Source organism: Cyprinodon variegatus, unplaced genomic scaffold, assembly GCF_000732505.1.
Source record: "Cyprinodon variegatus isolate N-32 unplaced genomic scaffold, C_variegatus-1.0 Scaffold132, whole genome shotgun sequence".
NCBI classification, from domain to species: domain Eukaryota; kingdom Metazoa; phylum Chordata; class Actinopteri; order Cyprinodontiformes; family Cyprinodontidae; genus Cyprinodon; species Cyprinodon variegatus.
Window position 1 is genome coordinate 460,401 of NW_015150585.1, and position 22,092 is coordinate 482,492.

At 37.1% G+C, this 22,092-nt stretch overlaps 1 protein-coding gene across 1 annotated transcript; it reads left to right on the forward strand.

Annotated features, from left to right (window-relative positions):
* The first annotated feature begins 6,891 nt into the window (after positions 1-6,891).
* Positions 6,892-18,667, forward strand: chn1 (chimerin 1). Its single transcript, XM_015376256.1, has 7 exons — positions 6,892-7,576; positions 9,688-9,772; positions 13,227-13,400; positions 14,583-14,660; positions 15,342-15,479; positions 17,640-17,745; positions 17,868-18,667. Exons 1-7 carry the CDS (start codon positions 7,325-7,327, stop codon positions 18,037-18,039), a joined length of 1,005 nt encoding a protein of 334 aa, XP_015231742.1. The 5' UTR covers positions 6,892-7,324; the 3' UTR covers positions 18,040-18,667.
* The last annotated feature ends 3,425 nt before the right edge of the window (positions 18,668-22,092 follow it).

Genomic DNA, 22,092 nt, shown 5'->3' on the forward strand with positions numbered 1-22,092 from the left:
CCTCAGACTAAAGCAGGTGAGGATTAATGATTAAGTCACCTTCAAAGAAGGTAATAATAATCCTTGTATAGATAGATAGAGAGGATTGTGCTTTTCCTCATGATACTATCTTCATTTTAATGTCAATGTCAGGTAATTGAACATGGGTTATTTCAAAGTCACAGTCTGTGGAATCTCATTTAGCCCTAATTAAAGGTATAGAGGATGATCTTTTATTTCCTCTAAACAAAAGATCATCTAAATATGTGGTCCTCCTAATTATCAATCATTTTGGTAACATGTTTACGTAAGGCGGTCCTATATGCTTGCTCCATTTGCTATCTTTTTGTGTGCATGCGAACTTTCAGCCTCATATGTGTGGTGAGCTATGGTTTCAGACAGAAATTGAAGCTCATTTTTCTCACCGCGGTTCTTTGAAATTGGCCAAGGGTCGTAAGAGAAAAAGTGTCTACGAAGTGTATTTGAAGAAAAGAAAGGCCTCAGAAGAGGCTGATATATCCCAGAATGCTTTGCGTGGAGAGCTCTCCTTGCAAAGCACTACAGGATTTGCTGTCACAGCGGCCCTCTGTCGCCATAGGCTGTTGCTACCCGACAGCGGTGACTGATAACAAAGATAGCGAAGGCACCGAGCATTGGAGGAGGAGTTACGTGACCAACGGAGAAAAAGCAGTGATCATCTCTCTGAATGGTCAGTTAAAGGGAACACCGTTTTTTTTTTTACATAGGCAACTTGATTTTACATTATTACATCATGTTCTACTCACCCATATGAGTTTTGTGTCATTTGGAGCCGTTCCGAAGTTATTCGATTTTGTTATATCCAAGTAACGTCTTCCTATGGACAAACACGTTGAAGGCACAAACTAAACTGTTCATAATGTATTCTTTATGGTACGCCAGCATTCATAACATGTAGGCAAATCACTGTCCCCCAGAGATCCGCAGTTATATTTCTAATATTTATATTTTTTTAAACAAAGCGGGGTGTGTATGACGTCATTCAATGTAAACAACCAGTGTTCCCTTTTAACAGAGTTTGCTATAAAGCCCACAGTATAGTCTCCGCTGTATGTGCACACATTGAGCTTGTATGAGCTATGGGAACAGCACATTTTAAACTGGCTTAAATTTAGCCTTTAAATTCAGCTTATATTTTCGCGAATTTTTGTAAAAGACCCGCACTCTCCGCTTTAAATAAAAAAAGGACATGCACAACCCTGTACCTGCTTCAGAGGAAACTCTTGTTTCCTTTACTCCACTCTGTCCATATCAGTTTTTGTGTCCTTGGGCAGGACACCACACCCACTGTGCCTGTGGCTGATGATCAGAGCCTCTGTTGCGTTCTGCTCCAGGGCAGCCATGGCTACAATGTTTCTTACCACCATTCGTGTGTCATGAGGGAAAGACTAAATTGTAAAAAAACACTTTTGAGTCCTCCGGCGTGAAAAAAAACAACAACAAAAAAACGCTTTACAAGTGCAGACCATTTCTTGTTTTACACACATTAAGTACAGCCTCTACCTGCTGAGGAGATTAGGGTCTTTTAAACCAGAGAGGGAACTGCTAAATAACTTATTTAATTCTGAGGTGACATCTGCTATCATTTATGAGGTGGTATAATGTAACAACAGTTTATTTGCTGAGATGAAGCAGTTATCAGGAGGGCCAGCTCTGTTCTCAGATGCCCTGTGGACATAGTGCAGGTGGGAGACAGATAAATTATAGAAAATAACATCACAGTTGGAAAATATCTCCCACCCCCTGCATGAAGCCGCTGCCTGATCTCAAAAGCTTCTGCAGGGAAAGACTATTGCATCCTAGGTACACAAAGAAGCACTACTGACGATCCTTCCTCCCAGCGGCTGTACCATGCCATTAGTTCAAAGTTTCATTATCTGATCATGTTATCTCTCATGCATATCATTATTTGCCTTTACCCACCCACATGTTAATACTCTTTTAATGTTCTTTTTTGTTTCTGCATTTTTTATTTTATTTTTTTTTCTTACTTGCTTTGATTCAGCTTTATTTTCCTGTATTTTGATCATGTAAAGCACTTTGCATTGTCTTACTCTTTTTACAGCGCTTTACATGTTCTGTGTTTCTATAAACTGCCTGCTGTCATTATTTTCCTTTTTTAACTTAAACATTTCTAATTTTCATCTGAGTATACAGTTTTACTGATTATTGCATTGTTTCTTTTTATTTCTTGGATGTCTTTTTATCTTTTGCAGTATAATTTCAACTTTTGTCGATGTTTTCAAATCTTGTTTGTGCCTGTAAGCTTTTTTCCGTCTACGTTTTCCACTCCCTGGCTCAAGTTTCCCTTCTTTTGGATGATAAAGGTATTTCTATTTTATTTTGAGTAATTACTAGCAAAATAATTATTTAACGAATAGACTTCTGAATAAATCTATTGGGGTTACAAGAAACTAAATCTGTCCCTTTTTCAACTGTTTACCACAAAATAACATGGTCATTGCTACCAACTGTGCCTCATGAAACTCAAAAAAGTTTTTTCATTATTTTATCTTTGAAAATATCAAATAAGGATGTAGAAACATGTCACAAACTAACGACTTGGGAGGTCTAAAGTAATGCTAAAGTTCACTCTATTCTATACAGTGAAGTGAAGTGTATGACACATGCTACTGAACCATTTTATATTTTTTTCCATTCCACACCATTTGGGTTAAAAGAAAAACAAATACAGCAGGTTTTTGTGTTCGTCTGTTATTTTACCATGATGAAAAAACAAATGGACCATTTTTATTAATAAAACCAAAGTCGACAGGGCTGATTAAAAAAACGTTAATCTTGCAGAAAGCTGCAGGGCCTGTCACGCTTTGTCTATTCAGAGATGTGGAGGAGTAAAGTACAGTTACATAAGAGTGAAAAAATGTAGCTGCTCTATTCATCCATGATTTAGAGAACACTCTGAACTCAGATGTTCATCAGTAGGCATTCATAAAAATAGAATTTCATGCCGAGGCTCATTATATTCACAGACCACTAAAGAAACCATTGAGCTTTACTTTGTAGAGGCTATTTGTAAAATCATTAAAGCTATTTTATTATAAAGGGGTATTATTTACGTATATAAAAATTATTTTGGTTGAGAAAACAAGTAGATATAAATATATAAAAAGATCTACCAAGCCATATGGCCAGCTTAGCAATCTAAAATAATTCTTCCAGGTTTGATTTGACATATATAAACCTGTTTAGTTATAAAATCTTTATTAATAATTTAATATTAACAAAAGAACAACATTTTTTTTTCAGTTTTGTGCACCTTTGTTAGTAGAACAGTATCTCTGTTCTCCACAGGTTTATTTTCCTCTGATAAAGCTCAGACTAACTCATTTTGCTCCTCATACCATTTCTGTGTTGCCCAGATGACTTCTGCACAATAACTCATTTATCTTGCGCTGATAAAGAATTTGCATTGTTATTCAGGGAATGAGTTCTCGGTAGAGCCACGCACTGTGTAAAAAAAAAAGTATTTCAATTATTGTTCAGAGTCATTTGTCATTCCATCTAATACACAGACATTCTTAATAAATGTAGGTGATTACCTTTAATAATCTCTTGCGGTTAATGAACTGTTTCTCAACACAGGAGTAATTAATGTGTTTGCACTTGACCACCTTTAAAGGTGAGGTTGCCTCTGGATCTGAGACCAGGGAAACAATAGAAGTTTAACAAGCCCTATATTTTATGAAAATAATGACAAACTCCATTTTTGTGATTAAATTATAAAACAAGTGTCCTCATAAAAATAAAACATTGTCTTATAATCCTTCTCTCATGATGTTTCACTTAGAAATACAGGCAAAGCTTTTATATTCGGCATTGTGTTGACTTCCTATTCCAGGAATGACCTTGCAGTGTGAATAGCAAAGTGTGATAGCAGCCTACCATAAATCACTGTCAAAGCGCAGACGGATCCCATCCCAGGTAATCTATTTGTTGGGGGAAAATGCTGTGTAATTTGTTCTGCGTTTCTTGCAGGAGAAGCAGAAAAAGGGTGTGTATTTGCAGCATCTTATGCATATGTGGTATTTCTCGGCAGTAGGTCTATAAGAAGCCAGACTTTGTTTTATGGTTTTGAGAAACAAAAAATTCAAATTATTTGTGCTAAAGTAGGTAAAAAAAATGTTCTGTCTTACATGTACTGATCCATTTACAAAACAGTAATGTTAGGCTTTCTTTTCTTAAATCAAAAGGCTGTTCAGGATCATTGTGTTGTCAATCTGTATTATATTTTCTTTGGTATTTAGCTTTATTACCTTTGTATATCATTATATGATGTTTGTGAATTATCGCATTCACTTTCATTCACTTTCTTTTAGCTAGAGAAGGAGAAAAAAATGTAAACATTGTATGATTGTAAATAAAATTGCTATAATAAATATAAGTTTTTAATTTATCTAATAGGTATCTTGTAAATGAGGACATGAGTGTTTAAATTGTGTTTGTTTTTCATAAATGTATTTAACGGGCTGCAGCTGACAGATTTAACTCCGTCTTTTAAAGTTCATTTCTTTGTATCATGTTTTTTCTATGATTTAAAGTTTAAAACCACAGCTTATTATGAATTATGTAAGTGAATTTTTAATCACCTTTCTCGTGGATTAGCAGCTATTTTACACTGATTTAAAGCCTTGGGTGGCTTTAAATTAATTATCCTTGGCAGTGAGTATGGATGGATTAGTTCGTTTTTTTTCCTATTTATTCACAAACACTCTTAAGTCTGCCCCAGAAATTGCAGTCAGGGTTCACATTGGTTCTATGAGAATGAATAGGTCTTTATGCCATTTTGGGTCAGCAGTGCAATCAGATCACAGTTTCCTTATGTAACTATCCCTGAAGCCTGCAGAAATGTTCAGCTGGGTTCAGCGCAACTTAATGGATTAGAAAAGACTGGAAGGAAAAATGGAAACAAAGCTTTAAGAAAATGAGTTTTCAGGTTGGATTTTTTGGGTTAAGTCAGAATTAAACTAGATTTTCGTGACTGGATTACTGTGCAAACCCAGAATGTAGAGGAGTTTATTCAGGCCAAACACAGATGGAGAAGTCCCACATCCTGTTCGTCTGTCCTCAAGGGTCCCATCTCTTAACCTGGCTGTTGTCAGGTTACCCATCTCTGGGCATGTTTGGAAAAGCAAGAAAATCAATCAGTGTCAATTAGAGGTGCAGTCAAAGTGAGCCACATACTGGGGACGGAGCAGTCAACAGCAGGCAGCGCAATTACTCTGCAAAACCTGCAGAAAGTGCTCCAGGTGTGAAGATGGACCAGTGCATATAAAAGGCTCTCATTGAGTTTTATCTTACACTCTCAGGTACCCCTGCGAGCGGAGACTTCAACTGAGAGAGCTACACTGGAAGCACTCTGTCTCAAGACTTTCATGTTTCACACCTGTCCCTGTCAGGAGGCTCAGTTTGGGATGCCATTCTACATAATCACTCTGATCTTCAAAGCCCCTTTTCTCCCTCTTTCTGCAGCTAATGCCCTCATACTGATACCTCTCCAATGACATACAAGCAGCATGAACTCCAAGCATTGATTTCAGATTCTTCTGTCTTCATCCAGGCCCTTCCTCCGCTGCCCTAGGATTGGGGAGAATGTCAGCCACCGAGTCTAAATGAAACTCTCAAACCTGGGTGTGTAATCACATTTGACTTGAGGTGTGAACAAGTCAATCAGGCTGTGGTTTCTCATTATAATCAAGATATTATATTTAAAACTTCATCTGAATACAGACAACACAAAGGCTTACATCAGCATGTACCTCAAGGAGATGAGCATTCAGACAAAGCTGACTAAGAGCAAGCAGGGTGCATGGTTGCTACAAACAATTGCTGTTTACTTCTTTATTGTATAATTTATCCTAATTTAAGAGGTAACTATGGGCTTTACTGCAACTCATTTTGGCTTAAATAAATAGTAAGTTTGCATTAAAGCCTTTAACGAGCATCAACAAGATCTAGACATCAAATTATTTAAGAATTGGATTCACTGTTGATCTAATTAGTATTTTACACTTTCCAATTATTGTTCAAACAGAATAAACACAAATTAAATCATATTGAGACTGGCAAACAAATAAGAACATTGGAGATTCTTACGGTTTTTACAATAATGAGGTTTCATTTATAACTGCCGGCCTCTGCAGTTTATCTGGACCCTGGAGTGTTTTGTACATAATGTGAGGTCTATGTCCCTTTTAAATAGTTTTCATGTTTCTGAAAAATAAAGAATAGAAAATTACAGATATCTGCTTTGAGAGCCAGTCAATGTCATATCTAGACAAAGGCTAACTTTATATCTGTCTGTAAAATATGTGGTCATTCTAATAAATCTGAGGTTTGGATTAAAAGGTTTTAATAGTGGCAGAAAAAAGGAAATTTACAATGAATATGTCTTATTTCAAAACCATCAAAACTTTAGAATTTTGATGAAGTTTTACTCTAAATGATCTAAAACATAAACTTTATCTGCATTACTCAGTATAATGGCACACAGATGCATTTCCTGTTTCAGCGTGGTGCTTTCAGTTTGTGCGTCTTTGCCCTTCAAGGCTTCAGTCGTCACCGGTTTCTGTGGCAACCCTGGATTTGAAAATAGCTTCATGTCTAACGGCCCCCATGCTGTCGCAAGCTCCCAGGCTGAAGCCCACTCTGGATCCATGACTCATTCATTGCTTATTATCATCCCACTCTCATTTCATGTCATCCTGCTGAAATGGTTTGCATGGTGTGGGGGAGGCGGGGTAGAGGCTACTACAAAGCCGGTTTATCCACACTGTGATTGGCTGGTGGGATCCATTTAATCTGCTGCAACTACTAGAGGGTCCACCTCCATCCTCCTCCCCCTCTCTTCTTTGCAGCCCTCCTCTTTCAGCATCCACACACAACAGTGTGCTGTCTCTGTTCCAGGGGAGAGTATCGGCTCTGCACAGGGAGGAGAGGATTAGCCCAGCCACTCATCTCATCTGCATTTGCAGTTTCTAGGGAAGCACATGAGCATCCAAGGCTGCACCCCTTTGTATAAATCCTGGCACTCCAATCATAGAGGCTGCACTTCATCTGCTGTCACTGCTCTGTGAAGATTCTGACTATTTTTTTTTTTCTTATCTAAAGGTGTTTTTAATACTTTTTGCCACTATTATGCCGTCAATGTGCTTATCTAACTGGAAACATGCAACTCATATTGTTTGACAGTTATTTCCTCTAAAAATCAAGGAGATTATCCTCTTTTCTTTAGGACTTTTTCCACTTTCTTCATCTTTTTGTCCTGTTTGGGGACTGAAGCCTCAGAATGCCATCTCGAGAGTCCTATGATGTTCAAAAGAAAGAGAAGCCTCTGGTGCAAAAGGCCAAGAGAGAGGCCAGTCAGGAGGACATTCTGGCTGCGGCTCTGGGAATGAGGATGGGGCCACAGAAACCTTCAGCCACTTTTTGGCAACCACTTAAACTATTAGCCTACTCACAGTTCACCTCACTGGTGCGCAGAGCCACACTGAAGGAGGTTAACCGGGAGCCCAGGTCTGAGAAAGTCCACAACTTTAAGGTAAGATGTCTCTACAAAACTGTGGTTTCATGGCTTCATGTTTTGCCGGAGGGCTTTTTAACTGGGAGAGCAGAGAGGGGGGGTGGGAAACGTAGCTGTTTTGGTCTGTCCAAAGAGGTTCTATCAGCACTGCTGTCAGTAAGAGCACCAGATGGAGAGATTATGAATCTGGATGAGGGTGAAAGGCTGGAGCAGTGCATCCCTGTTTGGCTCCAGTTTGGGGTTTTATTGGGACAGAGAACAGCAGCAAGCCGATAACTGTTTTTAAACTGCTAATCTCTTCCTGCTGCTTTGTCCTTTGTGAAGTTTGTCATATTGAACATCACTGATGATGTTTTGCTGTCATCATTAAAAATCATAAAACTGACTCACAAAATTGAGCTTTTTTTCTAATTTCAACCCAGTAAACATCCTGAAAGTTAATTACATTTAAAGTATTTTTATTTTGCAGTAAAAGAAAAACAAAACAGACCCCAATGGAAATGCCACTAAAGTAAAATCCTTTAGATTTCATAATAAGGAATTGAAAATAGATTAGAATGGGTTTATGGTGCCACAGATTGTATTCAAAAAACAAAAACTGCTTTAAGTTTTTATCTTAACTCATGCTTCTTAATTATGATTTATATTTACATTTTTAATGGAAGAAATGTATGACCCAATAGTTATTAATTTAATCTGGTACAATGCATCTGTAATTCATCCATTAATCTTTATTCATAGACTGGTTTTCATACACAAAGTGGGCAACGCAAACTGCTTTCCATCAGATAAAAACAGAGGACAATGATAAAGAAACAAATGATACGGTTAAACAAAATGATGCTGGTCTTAGGACAGATTAAATTATTTTAAGGAGGCAGTTGTGATGATAAATAAACACAAGAAGTGATAATTAAACTGCAAGAAATGCATATTTTGAGATAAAATGATTATACTAATTTTATTTAGTATAATAATTTGTTTACAAAATGTAAACAAGAAGAAAATTATATTAAACAGCAAATATACAATTATTTATAGAAGCAGTTTATAGGAGCATTTATAGGAGCAAATGCTTATCAAATGTATGCTGTGCTGTCATCACTCTCATATAAAGGGAGGTTTTACCTTTATCCCTTTATTAAAAGAGAAAACAACAAACCACAATATGAGACTTTTAATATCTTATCCCTATAAGATTTATGTTGTGTTTGTTTTTTCCCCACAGCCCCTAACAAATAGAAAAACACGTTTCCCTCTGTGTCCTTTATTAATTTGCTGCAGGAACTGGAAGAGTACTGGTTTGTTCTTGTTTGGTTCAGGGGCCTCTCTGATTGGCTGGGCTGTTGTTACCCACTGGAGTGTGGGAGCAACCTTTGCTCTAATGTTTCCGCTGAAGTCTCCCAGCAACTTATACCTTCACTGTGTGGAAGGAATAAGTTGTCCACAGTCTCCTCCACCTTCAATTTTATGGCTGAATCCCATTTCCATAATGTCCATTATAACAGTGGTGAAACAGCTGGAACTAAATCATGTTATTTCCTGAGCCATAGGAGACGCTGCAGCCATATTTAATAAATATTTTATAATATAGGATCACCAATATTTTAATTTTGAATTAATACAGGTATTTCACATATCTCATGATAATAAATCATTGTCATAAGTTAAGAATAGTTCAGTCTGATTCTAAAAGATTTTTATGCTGGTCTTAATGGTGCTGATACCAGTAGCAAAATAATTACTTCTCTGTTTTTGTTCCAAAAGAAGGTTTAATAATTATTTGCTTTTGTTTTAACTTATATTTTTTGGTGTAGACTAATCTACCGGTAATAGAGATTTGTTGTGCTGATTCCTTAAAACACATGTAAATGACCCTTTATAATTAGTCATTTGAATTGACATGTTCTTCATCACCAGTGAGTTAAAATCTATTTAGGGGCCCAAATACGACATTTTTATTTTTGCTAAAATGTATTGACCCAATCCTCATACACCCTGGGTGGTTTGTTATATTTCCCACATTAAACCGCAGTTAAAAACAAGTGGAAATATATGAAAAGGTTTCTGTGAAAATAACATGGGTTAAATGTCTGCACTCTTTTCCATTATTGTCTTCTCTCCTGCAGGTTCACACCTTCCGGGGGCCTCACTGGTGCGAACACTGTGCTAGATTCATGTGGGGAGTGATGGCTCAGGGGGTCAAATGTGCAGGTATGTTCTATTCATTACATAGAAATAAAAAATAAATACCCTGCTTCACCTCTTTGCTACATGTCTTTGTGACACTGGTGGGGTTTTTTTAAGCATTTCTCTATATGGATTATTTGGTTTACAGTACATCTGGTGCTGAAATATTGGATTTTAATCCAAAACTCCCAACACCAGTTTGCGGATTATTGATTGTACAACAGAGTGAAATGAGTGCTCTCTGGTTGTGATGTAACAGATATGCAATGGGATGTAAAACCCTATTTTTGACCCACTTTTGTCAGCTCTAAGTAGCAAGTGGGTCAGTCATGAGGAAAAATTACTTTCTGAGACAAAAATTTCATTATTATCAAATCTGCTTCAGTCGTGGATGCATGACTCTGTTTATTATCACATAAACAGAAGCTTTCTGAGTTATCCACTGAGGTGATTTAATGGGGAAAAAATGTGCAGCTTTTTGGGGCTGAGCATATATACAGTACTAAGTCAAATGGAGTTCATTTTTTTTAAGCATTTTTTGTCATCTCTGGTGATGGATTATGCTTTCCAGGCTCGGTACATTTAAAGAAGAGAAGCACTGATCCGTGACCAACCAGTTGGAAACTCAAAAATCCCATCTTTTTCCAATCAGAAAATGTATCAGACTAATTAAAGTCACATTACCAACAATCTTTCTCCTGATAAAGGCACACAGCTAGAAGATTAAGCAATGTTTTTAAAATGAACTCAGTAAGAGCACACTGATGTAAAAAAAAAAAAATAAAGTTAAAAAAAAATCCTTAAAGGGAAGTTTTGTTTTTGCAATGTATAGACCTCTTGGCAATAAATAATAAAAAAGGAGAAGGATACAGCAAATCCATTTTACCATTTTAGAAATGCTGGTAGCCTATTGGAAATCTTGGAGTTAATGTAAAAATCTTCATCCTTTCAAAAATACATATATTTATAGGCAGCTGTTTTAGTACTACACATGATATGTGCTAAAATAGAGCACCAAAGACAGTTTAACTATTGGCAACTATTTGCAAATTTTACCAAATCTTAGAAAAAATACTTTTCTCTCTTGCGGGGCGATGTCAATTCTACCCCAAAATTTTAAAAAGGATGGGTTTTCATGCCTTCAAAGCAGGTAAAACTCCTTTTTACAGCCTTTCTTGAAAGCTGTATTAGCATGTTTAAGCACACCGATAGAAACTCAGCCTTAAAATTCTAATCAACATGTTGTCTATACTCCCCAACTATGTTTTGTCCTCCTTTATTTGATCAGTTCTTAGGTTGTGAGTAAAATCCTTTGACTGCGTTTGATCTCTTACTTGTCAAATACTCCAGGTGAGATTTCTATCTCACTGCTGTAACCCAGTCTGATGTGTTTCTTTGATGTTTTATTGATGCAACAAAGTGTGTCACATAACTCTGCAAGAGCTCTGATATTAATTATTAACATACTGATGCTAAGCCCTGACAGCAATCCATATAAAGCTACATATGGTGGAAGCCAATCTTTATCAGCCACTTACATACAGACACATCATTCCTTCAGACTAAACACCAGCCTCCTGAATCTGGGGCAGCAAATTCTCCCATGATTCTCACATTTGCATACCAAAAACAAGAACAAACCCTCTTCCACCCCCTGTTTCTTTTTTTATGTGTGAACTGTTTTTGGCCCTGTGCCAGAGAGCGAAGATCTGCTTGCGCTTGTTGTGGCACATTTCCTCCTCAGCAGAGTGAACCCCCCACCCACCCACCAACCCACCCACAGACTCACCCAGCCTCATCCCATCATGCCCGTAAAGGGAAACAAAGCTGGCATATCTCTTTAATGAGGTGCAGAATTGGGGCTGTGTGGAAATGAGCTCTATTTTCTGCACACACACATTGAAATTTAGCCTTTTTCAATCTCAAAGGTCAAGCCTTATTTAACCCAAGTGCTTGAAATAATATATACAAAAAGGGAAACTTACAGAAAACAGAATCCTTCTTGGCGGTAAGGTACAGTGTAAAAACGATCTAGAAATAAGCTAAAATTTCTTAAATTAAGTGTATTTACTCTTAATTTGAGTGGGTAAATGAAATGCTTTGCCAATGGAATTAGTATTTTTACTTTTAAAAGAAGATATTTAGATAAAATGCACTGGAAATAAGACAATGCAATTGTGTTTTCTTATTTTAAATGTAAATTGTCTTGTTCCATTGGCATAATGTGTCTTTTACCTGCTCAATCCAAGAACAAATGCACTTATTGTAGGAAAAATAACTTATCTAGATTTCCATTTTTTTCCAGTTTATCCAACATATTTTCTAGACTGAGTGGTAATGTGCTGATAAGAAAATTAACAACCCTTTTTCAAATGTGAGAATAGCAAAACCCAGAATCTAAGCTCCCTTGGGATCAGCCTCCCCCACCTGGGACCCAGGACCATTGCCGTCTTCTCATGCACAGGGATAGCTCAGCAGGGATGCAACCAATGACACATACATCCCTGTTATACAGCCCGTCTCGTGTCTTTAAGAGAATCATCTCTTAACTTAATTACATTTCTGCATCAATGCATATAAATTCAGTAGGTACGAATTTCTCCAGGGACCCAAATTAATCTAAATATCCTCCAATGCTTTTTTTCCCTCTTTTAAAATGAAGAAAATGTTACATATTTTCTCTAGCTTGTAAACGTACATTTTAATGCCTTTTTTTTGTGCCAAATGGCTGATTGCAGTTGTGAAGAAAAAAAACCCTCATAGTACTTGAAGACACAAGACCATCAAAGATCTAAAGAGCTAAAGAGATGGCCCATTTCAGTCTGGGAAAGTAGGTCTTCTGTAGCCTGCAGCGCCTCAATCACTGCTTCCACTCACAATGTGTGCAAGCTTAGATTTGGAAAAGAATAGAGCCCTGCGCTCCGTCCTTCCTCTGGGCACCAGCATTTTCACTGTGCCTCCAACTCCCTACATGTGTCCCTGTTAGAGAGCAGGGCTGCAGTCTGTCTCTCTCTCTTTTTCTCTTTCTCTCTCTCTGTCTGCTGATGCTCTATTCTTGAAACAATAAAAGAGAAGCTGCGCCTCAAGGTCTAGAATGCTGTGACTGAGACAAAGACACAATATGTTCTGCTTTTCCTGATATGCTTCTAAAACTCTAGTTGGAATCCGTATAATGTCTTGTAAATATATTTGCACAATTTAAACACTGCACTGCATTCAATCTTGTCTTTTAGTTCATCCTTCCTCATTTAGTTCATTTGAACTCATTTAAGACCATTCGGAAGAGAATTTGAAGGTTGCTCCAACACAGCAAGGAGTCTCAAGAGGTTCTGTGACATTCAAACAGCTAAAATAAAAAATAAAAACACTAAGAAATCCTCCGCTGAGCTCTGTAGTGTATTTGTTACCAAATGCATTCAAGTGAGCAAAAACCCCTCATCAAAGCTGCTTACTAATGATCCCACTCCTCTTTTTATAGACTGTGGTATGAATGTTCACAAAGAGTGCTCGGCTCAGGTACCCGACGACTGCAAGCCCAACCTGAGACACATCCGCAAGGTTTACAGCTGCGACCTCACAACATTGGTAAAGGCCTACAACACAGCCCGACCCATGGTGGTGGACATGTGCATACGAGAAATCGAGTCCAGAGGTTAGTTTTTTGACTTTTTAAACACAGATTAGCATTTTCTCTTATTTTGGCACAGTTTGTCATATCACATCTACAAACATTGAATTGTTTTAATTGGGATTTTTATGTTATGCTTACTTTTCAAGTGGAAGGGAATTTAATACCCCCCTTTTGTTCAACACCTCCAATTCTGAAAAACTGAATAAAAGCTTCCCCACAGGATCATCCTGACCCCAACATGTATATTTGAATTTATTGCATTGGCCAGAAAGTTAAATTTTGGTGTTTAGCTGATCACTTTCTCCAAATGGTATTTCCCCTATTAGGGATTTGGATTTTCTGAGCATGACTTTCTTTCAAAACCAGCTCTATTCAGACCTCTCTATCATTTAGGCTAGATTTGTCAAGCGCACACCTGATAGTTGCTAATGTATGTATTTATACCTAGATTTAATTATACCTAAGTCATCTCTTAAAGACTTATTTCAATTGAAGATGTATCAAAGGAAAGGGAAAAAAAATCCCTGTGATCCATTGATGTTATAGTTTATTACAGTCTTAAAGCACCAAAGACTTGCTTTGAAAAGCAGTACAAAGACAAAATACCGTAAATATATTTATTGTTGAAAAATTTGAACGAATCCCTATACCTGTAGAAATGTATCACATCTTAACATTTAATGTTTAAAAGCTTTTGGCCTCTGGGTAACTTTAAAGCTTTTGCTGCCTTGTGTTCATTTGCTATCAAACAGCTTTCTTTCAAGTGCAGTGTGTGTACCCTTTGGGTTGTAGTGTTTAAAGTCTGATTCAATTACCAACTAATTTGATGTTTTTGTTTGCAAGTGGAGGCAGAGAGGAGTGATGAGATTGCTGGTAATTGCAAATGTGTAATGAGGAAAATATTACTCTGTTTCCTGCTGCCTTAGCTGATTGCGTTTCAGTTAAATCATTCAGGGAAGTCTCATTGTCTGCCCTCCAATGTCTGTCTGTAGCTAAGTTTGATTTATGTCTTTATTATTTTGCTCAGTGATGCAGAAAACTGTTTCCATGCAACCATGTTTTCTTCATTGCGCAACACTGAGGATGTTTTGTCTTTAATATTAGTTCCCAAATTAGACATGTGTGTTAGGAGTGTCTATGTCTCTCCTGTCGGTATGTCTGACAGTTAAAAGCTGTGCTTTTTTTCTGTGTTTTTTTTGTAAGGACTGAGATCAGAGGGCCTCTACAGGATATCTGGGTTCAGTGATTCAGTGGAAGAAGTCAAGATGGGATTTGATAAAGGTCTGTCTTCTTTGTTTTATATATCAAGTTTAAGTATCAGGTCAAAGATGACACTTGAAGACTCTGCCTGTTTGCATGTCCACAGAAATCAGATCTCTATGGATTAAACATAAATTGACAGGATTAGTGTCCATCCAGAAGAGGAGATTCTGACATCTCCCTCTCACGCAGGATTTCACTGTGTGGACAGACGGGAGGGGGCCTTAGAGGGGTCACACTGTCTTAGCTGTGGGCGTGTTGGGATTCAGTCATCAACTTAGTGAGAATAAACCTGTCGTGGCTGAATGCAGTTTGAATTTTAACTGTTAGAAAAACCAAGCAGCAGCGGACTGAACCCAGAGCCAGATCGGCATGCAGGATATCATCCATGACAGAGTGTCATTCCAGCTCACAGCTCTGTGATGCTCAGTCTGCCAGCACAAGTAGGCCATGCTCTCCTCTGGAAAGCATACATAAATGAGCCAAAGTCAGAATTAAACAGGCCAAAGGGATGATAGCTGATACTTTGGAAGAAAAAAATAAGAGAGAGAGATGAAATTGGATTTCTTCCAGCAACCATAACACAGTTTCTTTACTCCTCAGTTCACCCTATGATGTGAAAGTGCTGATGTGAGCATTTGCAGAGCGAGCAATCTCGTTTTCTCACTTCCATCTACCTTGTCCTATCACACATCTCTGCAGATGGAGAGAAGACAGATATCTCAGTGAATGCCTATGAAGACATCAATATCATCACAAGTGCACTGAAGCTATATCTCAGGGATTTGCCTGTTCCTGTGATCTCCTACGACGCTTACCCCAGGTTCATCGAGGCCACAAGTATGTCACTGTTTAAGAAAAGCTGAAACACACAAACATTATCAACAAAGAAAGCTTTTATTTTCATTTTACATTTAATTTGCATAAGAATAAGTACAATCTTTGATAAACTGGCTTTAGGAAAAAACATTAGATGGGTGAAATAATCTGTAAACTAAGGAAATGTACTGGTATTGATTGATTTTATTACAGACTCAAGGTCCAATATACATTAAAAGAAACAGATACACTAAGAATAAAAAAAGAATAAAAGTACAACAGAGAAGGTGCCTACCCCTTCAGGAGGCAATTATACTGGTAGATAGCAGAAAGGCAGAGCTTCCTTCCTAATAAATCTGTAATATTAGATTTCCTTGCTAAGATATTTGCTGCATTTCTATAAAAGAATTGCATTTATATCTATACTACAGGATATACTGACAATAGACAGAACGCAGTTGATGTGTTGTACAGAACATTTACAGCTATTGGTAATTTTCAGCTCTAAATCCTTTGTTTGATTTTTTCACTATAAGCAAAGTTAAATTTAAAAGATGATCGACTAGATATAAAAATAGCAAATTACACAATAAAACACATAAATACTTAGAACAGTAAGTTAAAAAAAAAAACTAAAATGATGCAAAAAATCTAAAATGAAAAACAAAAGCATACATCCCCAAATGGGACCTTTTTATCAGAACACAAGGCATTGCACGAAATGTGGTTGAATCAATGCATTTATTGCCTTTTCCTTTTCTTTTCAATAAATAATTAATGCTGACAATGCAAGTTGCATAATGGTGTTGGGCAGTAAAACCTGTCTTAACTTGCTCCAAACCAGCGGGCTCTTATTATATTTTCCACTCCTCTTTACAAATGCTTTAGGCGGACAACAGGAAGTACTTACATTCTTCACTGTTTCCTCTGGGGTTAGAAAGTTATGTCTGGACATTTCAAACGCAATAAATTATTTAAAATGCAGGGTGCCTCAGTTACCAGGTGTCCTTTGCTTTAGCTATTCATTCATGCCAAAAGATTATTTTTCCCTTTTTAGTTCTCCTTCCTATATACACTTTTCTTTGGGAGTGCTACATATGAAAATAGTCTAATTGCCACATATTTTGTTTATTGCATCCCATTTGTATTTTATTTTCAATCATACAACTCTTTCTATAGGTCTTCAGAATTCATAAAAAGCATGCAGAATTTTTTTACAGTGACATAATTCAAACTAGTCAATTTGCAGAAACCCTTTAATAGCAGGATTAGGAGTTTTTTTAACCCTCTAAATAAATGAGCATTGTCTTCGCTACATCATCATTCCCAACACTGCATGCCCATGCAGGATAGAGCATTTCCTATTTTAAGTTTTGTGCATCCAAACTCTAAATGTTGATAGTATATCAGTCTGTTGGAGGCAAACGGTGCTCAATAAAACACAAGTTCAAAATATTCTGATTTTGAAAATAAATTGATGAATATTTAGGGTTGTTATTTTTATACGTTCAACCACAAAAGTAACATCTGTACAAATAGGTGTTTGTCTGCCCTCTGTGAGTTGGTGTTTTACAGAGCATCACCACCTCAGGAGGGCCAAGTTCATTTGTTTATAATAGCAACTTTTATTTCATTTTATATGTGTTCAGCAGTATTAATTTTGAACTGATCTCTGACTTTCCTTGTAGAATATCTGATCGAATATCTGATTTTTCAGAATCCTGAACATTTTTTTTAAGAGAAAGCATCACTAGGTTTCTGTGGTATCAAATCTGTTCCCCGGGCGAACAGAAAAAATAATAATTGATTAAATGTTTCTGTTCAAGGAAGGCAGGGTTTCATTTCTTTCATAGATTTTGTACTTTTCTAAATCAAAACTTCCTAAATTCAGATTTATTTCATTCATCAGTTTTAAATTGAAAGTTGAGTATTTAAAAATTTAAAATTATGTCTTCTGTATTTTGATTCTTTTCCTTTTTTACTATTCTACTATGGTTTAGCATGCCATTGTTGCGGCCTCTCTCTGGGTTTCTAAATGACTATCGGACAACATATCTCTTTAATTAAAACTATTATGTAGATGTTTTGAGCCACTTTACCCCTCGGGCCCCTGAGCTGCGCCCCTTGAGTCCCTTTCAATAATCTTTGCATGCTGATCACGTCATCCTCTCCATTTGGCAGAGTTCACAGATCCTGAAAAGAAGCTTGAGGCTTTCCGGGAGGCTCTCGCTCTGCTGCCACCATCACACAAGGAAACTCTCAAGTACCTCATGGCCCATTTAAAAAGGTGAGTTATACAAGCACACCATGTTATAGCTAATAGACAGAATGAAGTAAAAAAAAAAAAAAAAGTTTAATTTCACTACCACTGACATGGAGGTGTATCTATGTCTATCTGAAATATTCCAGGGTTACACAGAATGAGAAATTTAACCTGATGAGTGCGGAAAACCTCGGTATTGTCTTCGGCCCCACCCTCATGCGTGCACCCAACCAGGATGCCATGACAGCACTGAACGACGTCCGCTACCAGAGGCAGGTGGTGGAGGTCCTCATCAAAAACGAAGATGTGCTCTTTTAAGCTCTAAACAGGACATTTGAGACAACATTTTGCAACTTCTCTTTTGTGTAAAGACTTATTTTGTATCATAGTGATGGGTACTTTTTGAAATGCCTTGCATATGGACTAACATCTGGGTGCAGATTATGCACACTACACCTATTTCCTGACTCCCCATTTTTGTCGGGGTTGCTTTAGAAGTTGATAGACCAGCATGCATGGTGCAAGGTCTCTTTTGACTTGTTGTAATTTAGCATGTGTTCAGACTGTGATTTTGCTTTAGTCGTGTAGTAAGTAGTTATCATCCATGTTCCTTTTTACATACTTTGCAGTTATTTTTGTGAAACGTTATACATCTGGATGTATGAATAAGCTACTAAATTTTCTTAGGTGATTTTTTTATGATGCTGTATTTTTTTATCTCCTTGATCGTTTGTAAGTGATCCACAGTTCTTAGTTGAATCTACTTTTTGTCTGTAAACACTGGTGCATTTGCCTGAAAGTTAACGGTGTTATTGTGCTATAAAAAAAAACTTTTTTGTGAAATTAATTTTGTACTGTAATGTTTTCTATACAACCTTTGCATGATCACTTTAATTTATTAAACCACACTTTGACAAACTCCTCCTGAATTGTTGCCTTAATAAAGAATCATCACTTATTGGCAATAAAAGACATATTTGTTTTTTTTTTCTCTTTATGTTTTCCAAGTATTATATGTTGGTCTAATGTTTCTTTGATGAGAAAAAATACCCTACTTAAGGAAAAGTTAGATTATGTGCATTTTTTTTTATCTATATGCCAATAGGTCACTCTGGTTCTTTCTAAAATATTACTGCGTCCTTGCTGTATCTGTGTTTTAGGCTTTCTTTTTGCTCAGTTCAGAGATATGATAATATGCATGTATTCAGCGGGTAAATTAGTAATCCAGACAAGCAAGTTACCAACTTACAGCAAAGTTGTACAAATTATGAAAAACAGGCACAGATCCAGTGTGATGTGTAAAAAAAATGTTTACTTCCAATGGGGATAAGACTCAAATAGCGCTTGGAAAACAGTATGAATGCTGGTGTTTATTGTAGCAGTATCTAAATTTGCAGAGGCATTCAGGTGTAGCTGCAGACTTGGATGTGTTAGGAAAAATCCCTATACTGATTCTAATGAGGGCAATACCTAGACTTGAAAGCTGAACTACAAGCAACATCAATACATTAAATAGATTGATTAAAATAAACAGGGGGCAGTTATCTGTTAGCTGCTAAAAATCTGGAAGATTACTCAAGATCAGAATCAATACAGGGTTTATGAACTATCCCCTTACAGAAGAAATAGCAATTTAATCGGTTTAATTTGAGTTAATTCCAATGGAAAAGTTTTTAATTGATGACATGTTTTTCTAATTATTTAATTGAAAAACTTCTTACCTTGATGCTGTGTCCCTGTTCGTATTTGGAAGAAATGGGAAGTTTCTTTTTCCTCATCTTTTATAGCGCATGTGCACTTTAAGGCATATATCTGTGGTGAAGCTCAACTTTCTCACGGCTGTTTGTTGAAAATGACAGAGGATCGTAAGAGAAAGTTTTACAAAATTCATGAGATGACAAGAAAAGCCTCAGAAGAGACAGATATATCCCGGGATCTTGTGCGCAGAGAACTCTCCTCGCAAAGCATTATGGGATTTGCTGTCACAGCGGCCGGTTGTCGGCAACTAATAACAAAGATGGCGCAGGCACCGCACTCTGAAGGAGGAGTTACGTGACCAACGGGGAGCAAAAAGTAGTGATCAGCTGTGTAAAATGGAGCCTAGGCAGAAGTTCAACTGAGGAAACTAATTGCTCGCCTATCCACCTATGACACAGCCAATCAGCTTTGAACCACACCTCCATGAAAGCCAATCGGCATCCAAAGTTCATCTTAAAAGGCTTTCGATCCGCAACTCGTCTGCTACCTAGTTCGCAGACGGCGGTTGAGCTGTGTGACTTCATTCAGATGACCACATTTCAACCCACCTCTAGCCAATCCTCCACCATCGTAGCTAAAACATCATCAGAGTTTCATTACTCCCGGACTTACTGCATTCCGCATCTCATTTCAACTAGTCTAGCAGAAGACTGCCATGCTGACCCTGGTTCTGCCAGAGGTTTCTTCCCAGTGGGGAGTTTTTCCTCTCCACTGTCACTACATGCTTGTTCATCATGGATAGGTTCTCTTAACCTGTGTTATCCAACTGGACTTCCATCTTCCAGGTCCCTGAGTGAAGCTCTAGTATCAGCTCACGCAGTCCACTTGATCTCCCCATAAAGCTCAGCATACCGTCTCGCTAACCAGCAGTCTATAGACTGACCAACCTTATCTATCTCCACTCCACCACCAGTTTCAGTCCTGGGGAGGAAACAGCCCTGCTCTTTACTCCTGTTCATGCATATCTATCAAAATTCAGCGTATGTTTCCTGCCGTGGTCTGAGCGCCAAAGACCAGCTAATTGTATCAAAAAAATTTCTTCTAATTGTCTGTCCTCTTCGTGTCAGTTTATCAGATCGAACTGTAAGTTAACTGAGTTTGCTATTAAGTCCACAGTATATTTCCCGCTCTATATAGTGATAGAGGGATTTAGGGGTTAGGGTGGACATTCGGGCACAGTAAGCTTGTATTAGCTATGAGAACAGCAACTTTGAAACAGAGCGTGCACGAGGAGAAATGGGCTTGTGCATGCTCTCTTGCGCGTATCATTTTAAAAGTGGACAGGGCTGGTCTTTTAAAAAATTTGGGAAAATCCTCCACAATACCCCCACAATATTTAAGTAGTTATGTTCAACACAGATGAATGTTCATTGAATCATTAAAAGAGTTTGTATTGTACTTTGGAGGCCCGTAAACATACCAACACATATAGATAGATAGCAATCATTTCAGCTCACTGATGAGATTTTTTAACTTTCAACTAATAAAAAACAAAACAGTTCAGATCAAATATTTAAATTAGACCAGTAAACACAATAACTACATGAATATGGGCTTATTGAATACTTAAAGTTGTTATATTCTAAATGTACTCTTAATCTCACAATGAGTCTGACTGGAACACATATCCTAATTTATTAAATAAATCCATAAGTTTCTGTTATTTATTTAATAGATTTACATAATGCATGGCAAACCCACTCAAGATAAATTTAAATCCAATTCATATTTAGTGTCACTATCTTTTGCATTTGGATAAGCATTGAGTCCTACAGGAACCCTTACAGAAAATCTTTGATTTTAAAGAACTGGGTAAAAATTCTGTGAATGGATGATACAAAAGAGATTTTTTTTTTTTTTTTTTTTTTGCAAAGCGTGTGTTCTCTTACTAGTCTAAAACTAATTTTGTATTTTGGAGAAAACTATGCAGGAAATCAAAATGTCTGATGGTGGTGACATGATGATCTGAAGCCTCTTTCTGTGCCTTATGAAACCACTGAAACCCTTGGCTCACAAAGCAGGACACTGGCTGCTGTATGAATAATAGGAAATCAGAACAGGGTTAGTTTAAAACAATTTTTTAACCTAAAGATCTACAGTAACCTATTGGTATTTCTAAAACTATTTATGCAGCATCTAAACACACAGGTATAATACTGAATATTTATAAATATAGCTTTCCAGAAGGTTTGTGTCTCAGAGGGGACTTTCAAACTGCCGGCAAATGCGACCCAAATCCAATTCTTTGGTTGACATATAAAATCTTTTCCCCTGCAAAAAAATCTGATATGTGCTACTTCCATATGTGGTTCTAAATCCGATCTATAACTGATTTAATATTACAGCTTTTGCAGTCTGAACTTTTATTTTGCATTTCATCTGACTTTAACCTTATAAACCAGGCTCTCATTCATACTGACTCCTCTCCATCAAAGCAAGAAACACATTGTAACATATTTTAATATTATTTTTAGGTTATGATGTGATCATAATACTGTTTACATCTTAAAATAACACAGAGATGATGATATCTGATATTACTTCTTTACAAAGTGCTCCGAGTTTTGTCTGTGAAATACTCAGACTGTATTTAAATAGTAGTCTGAATGACTA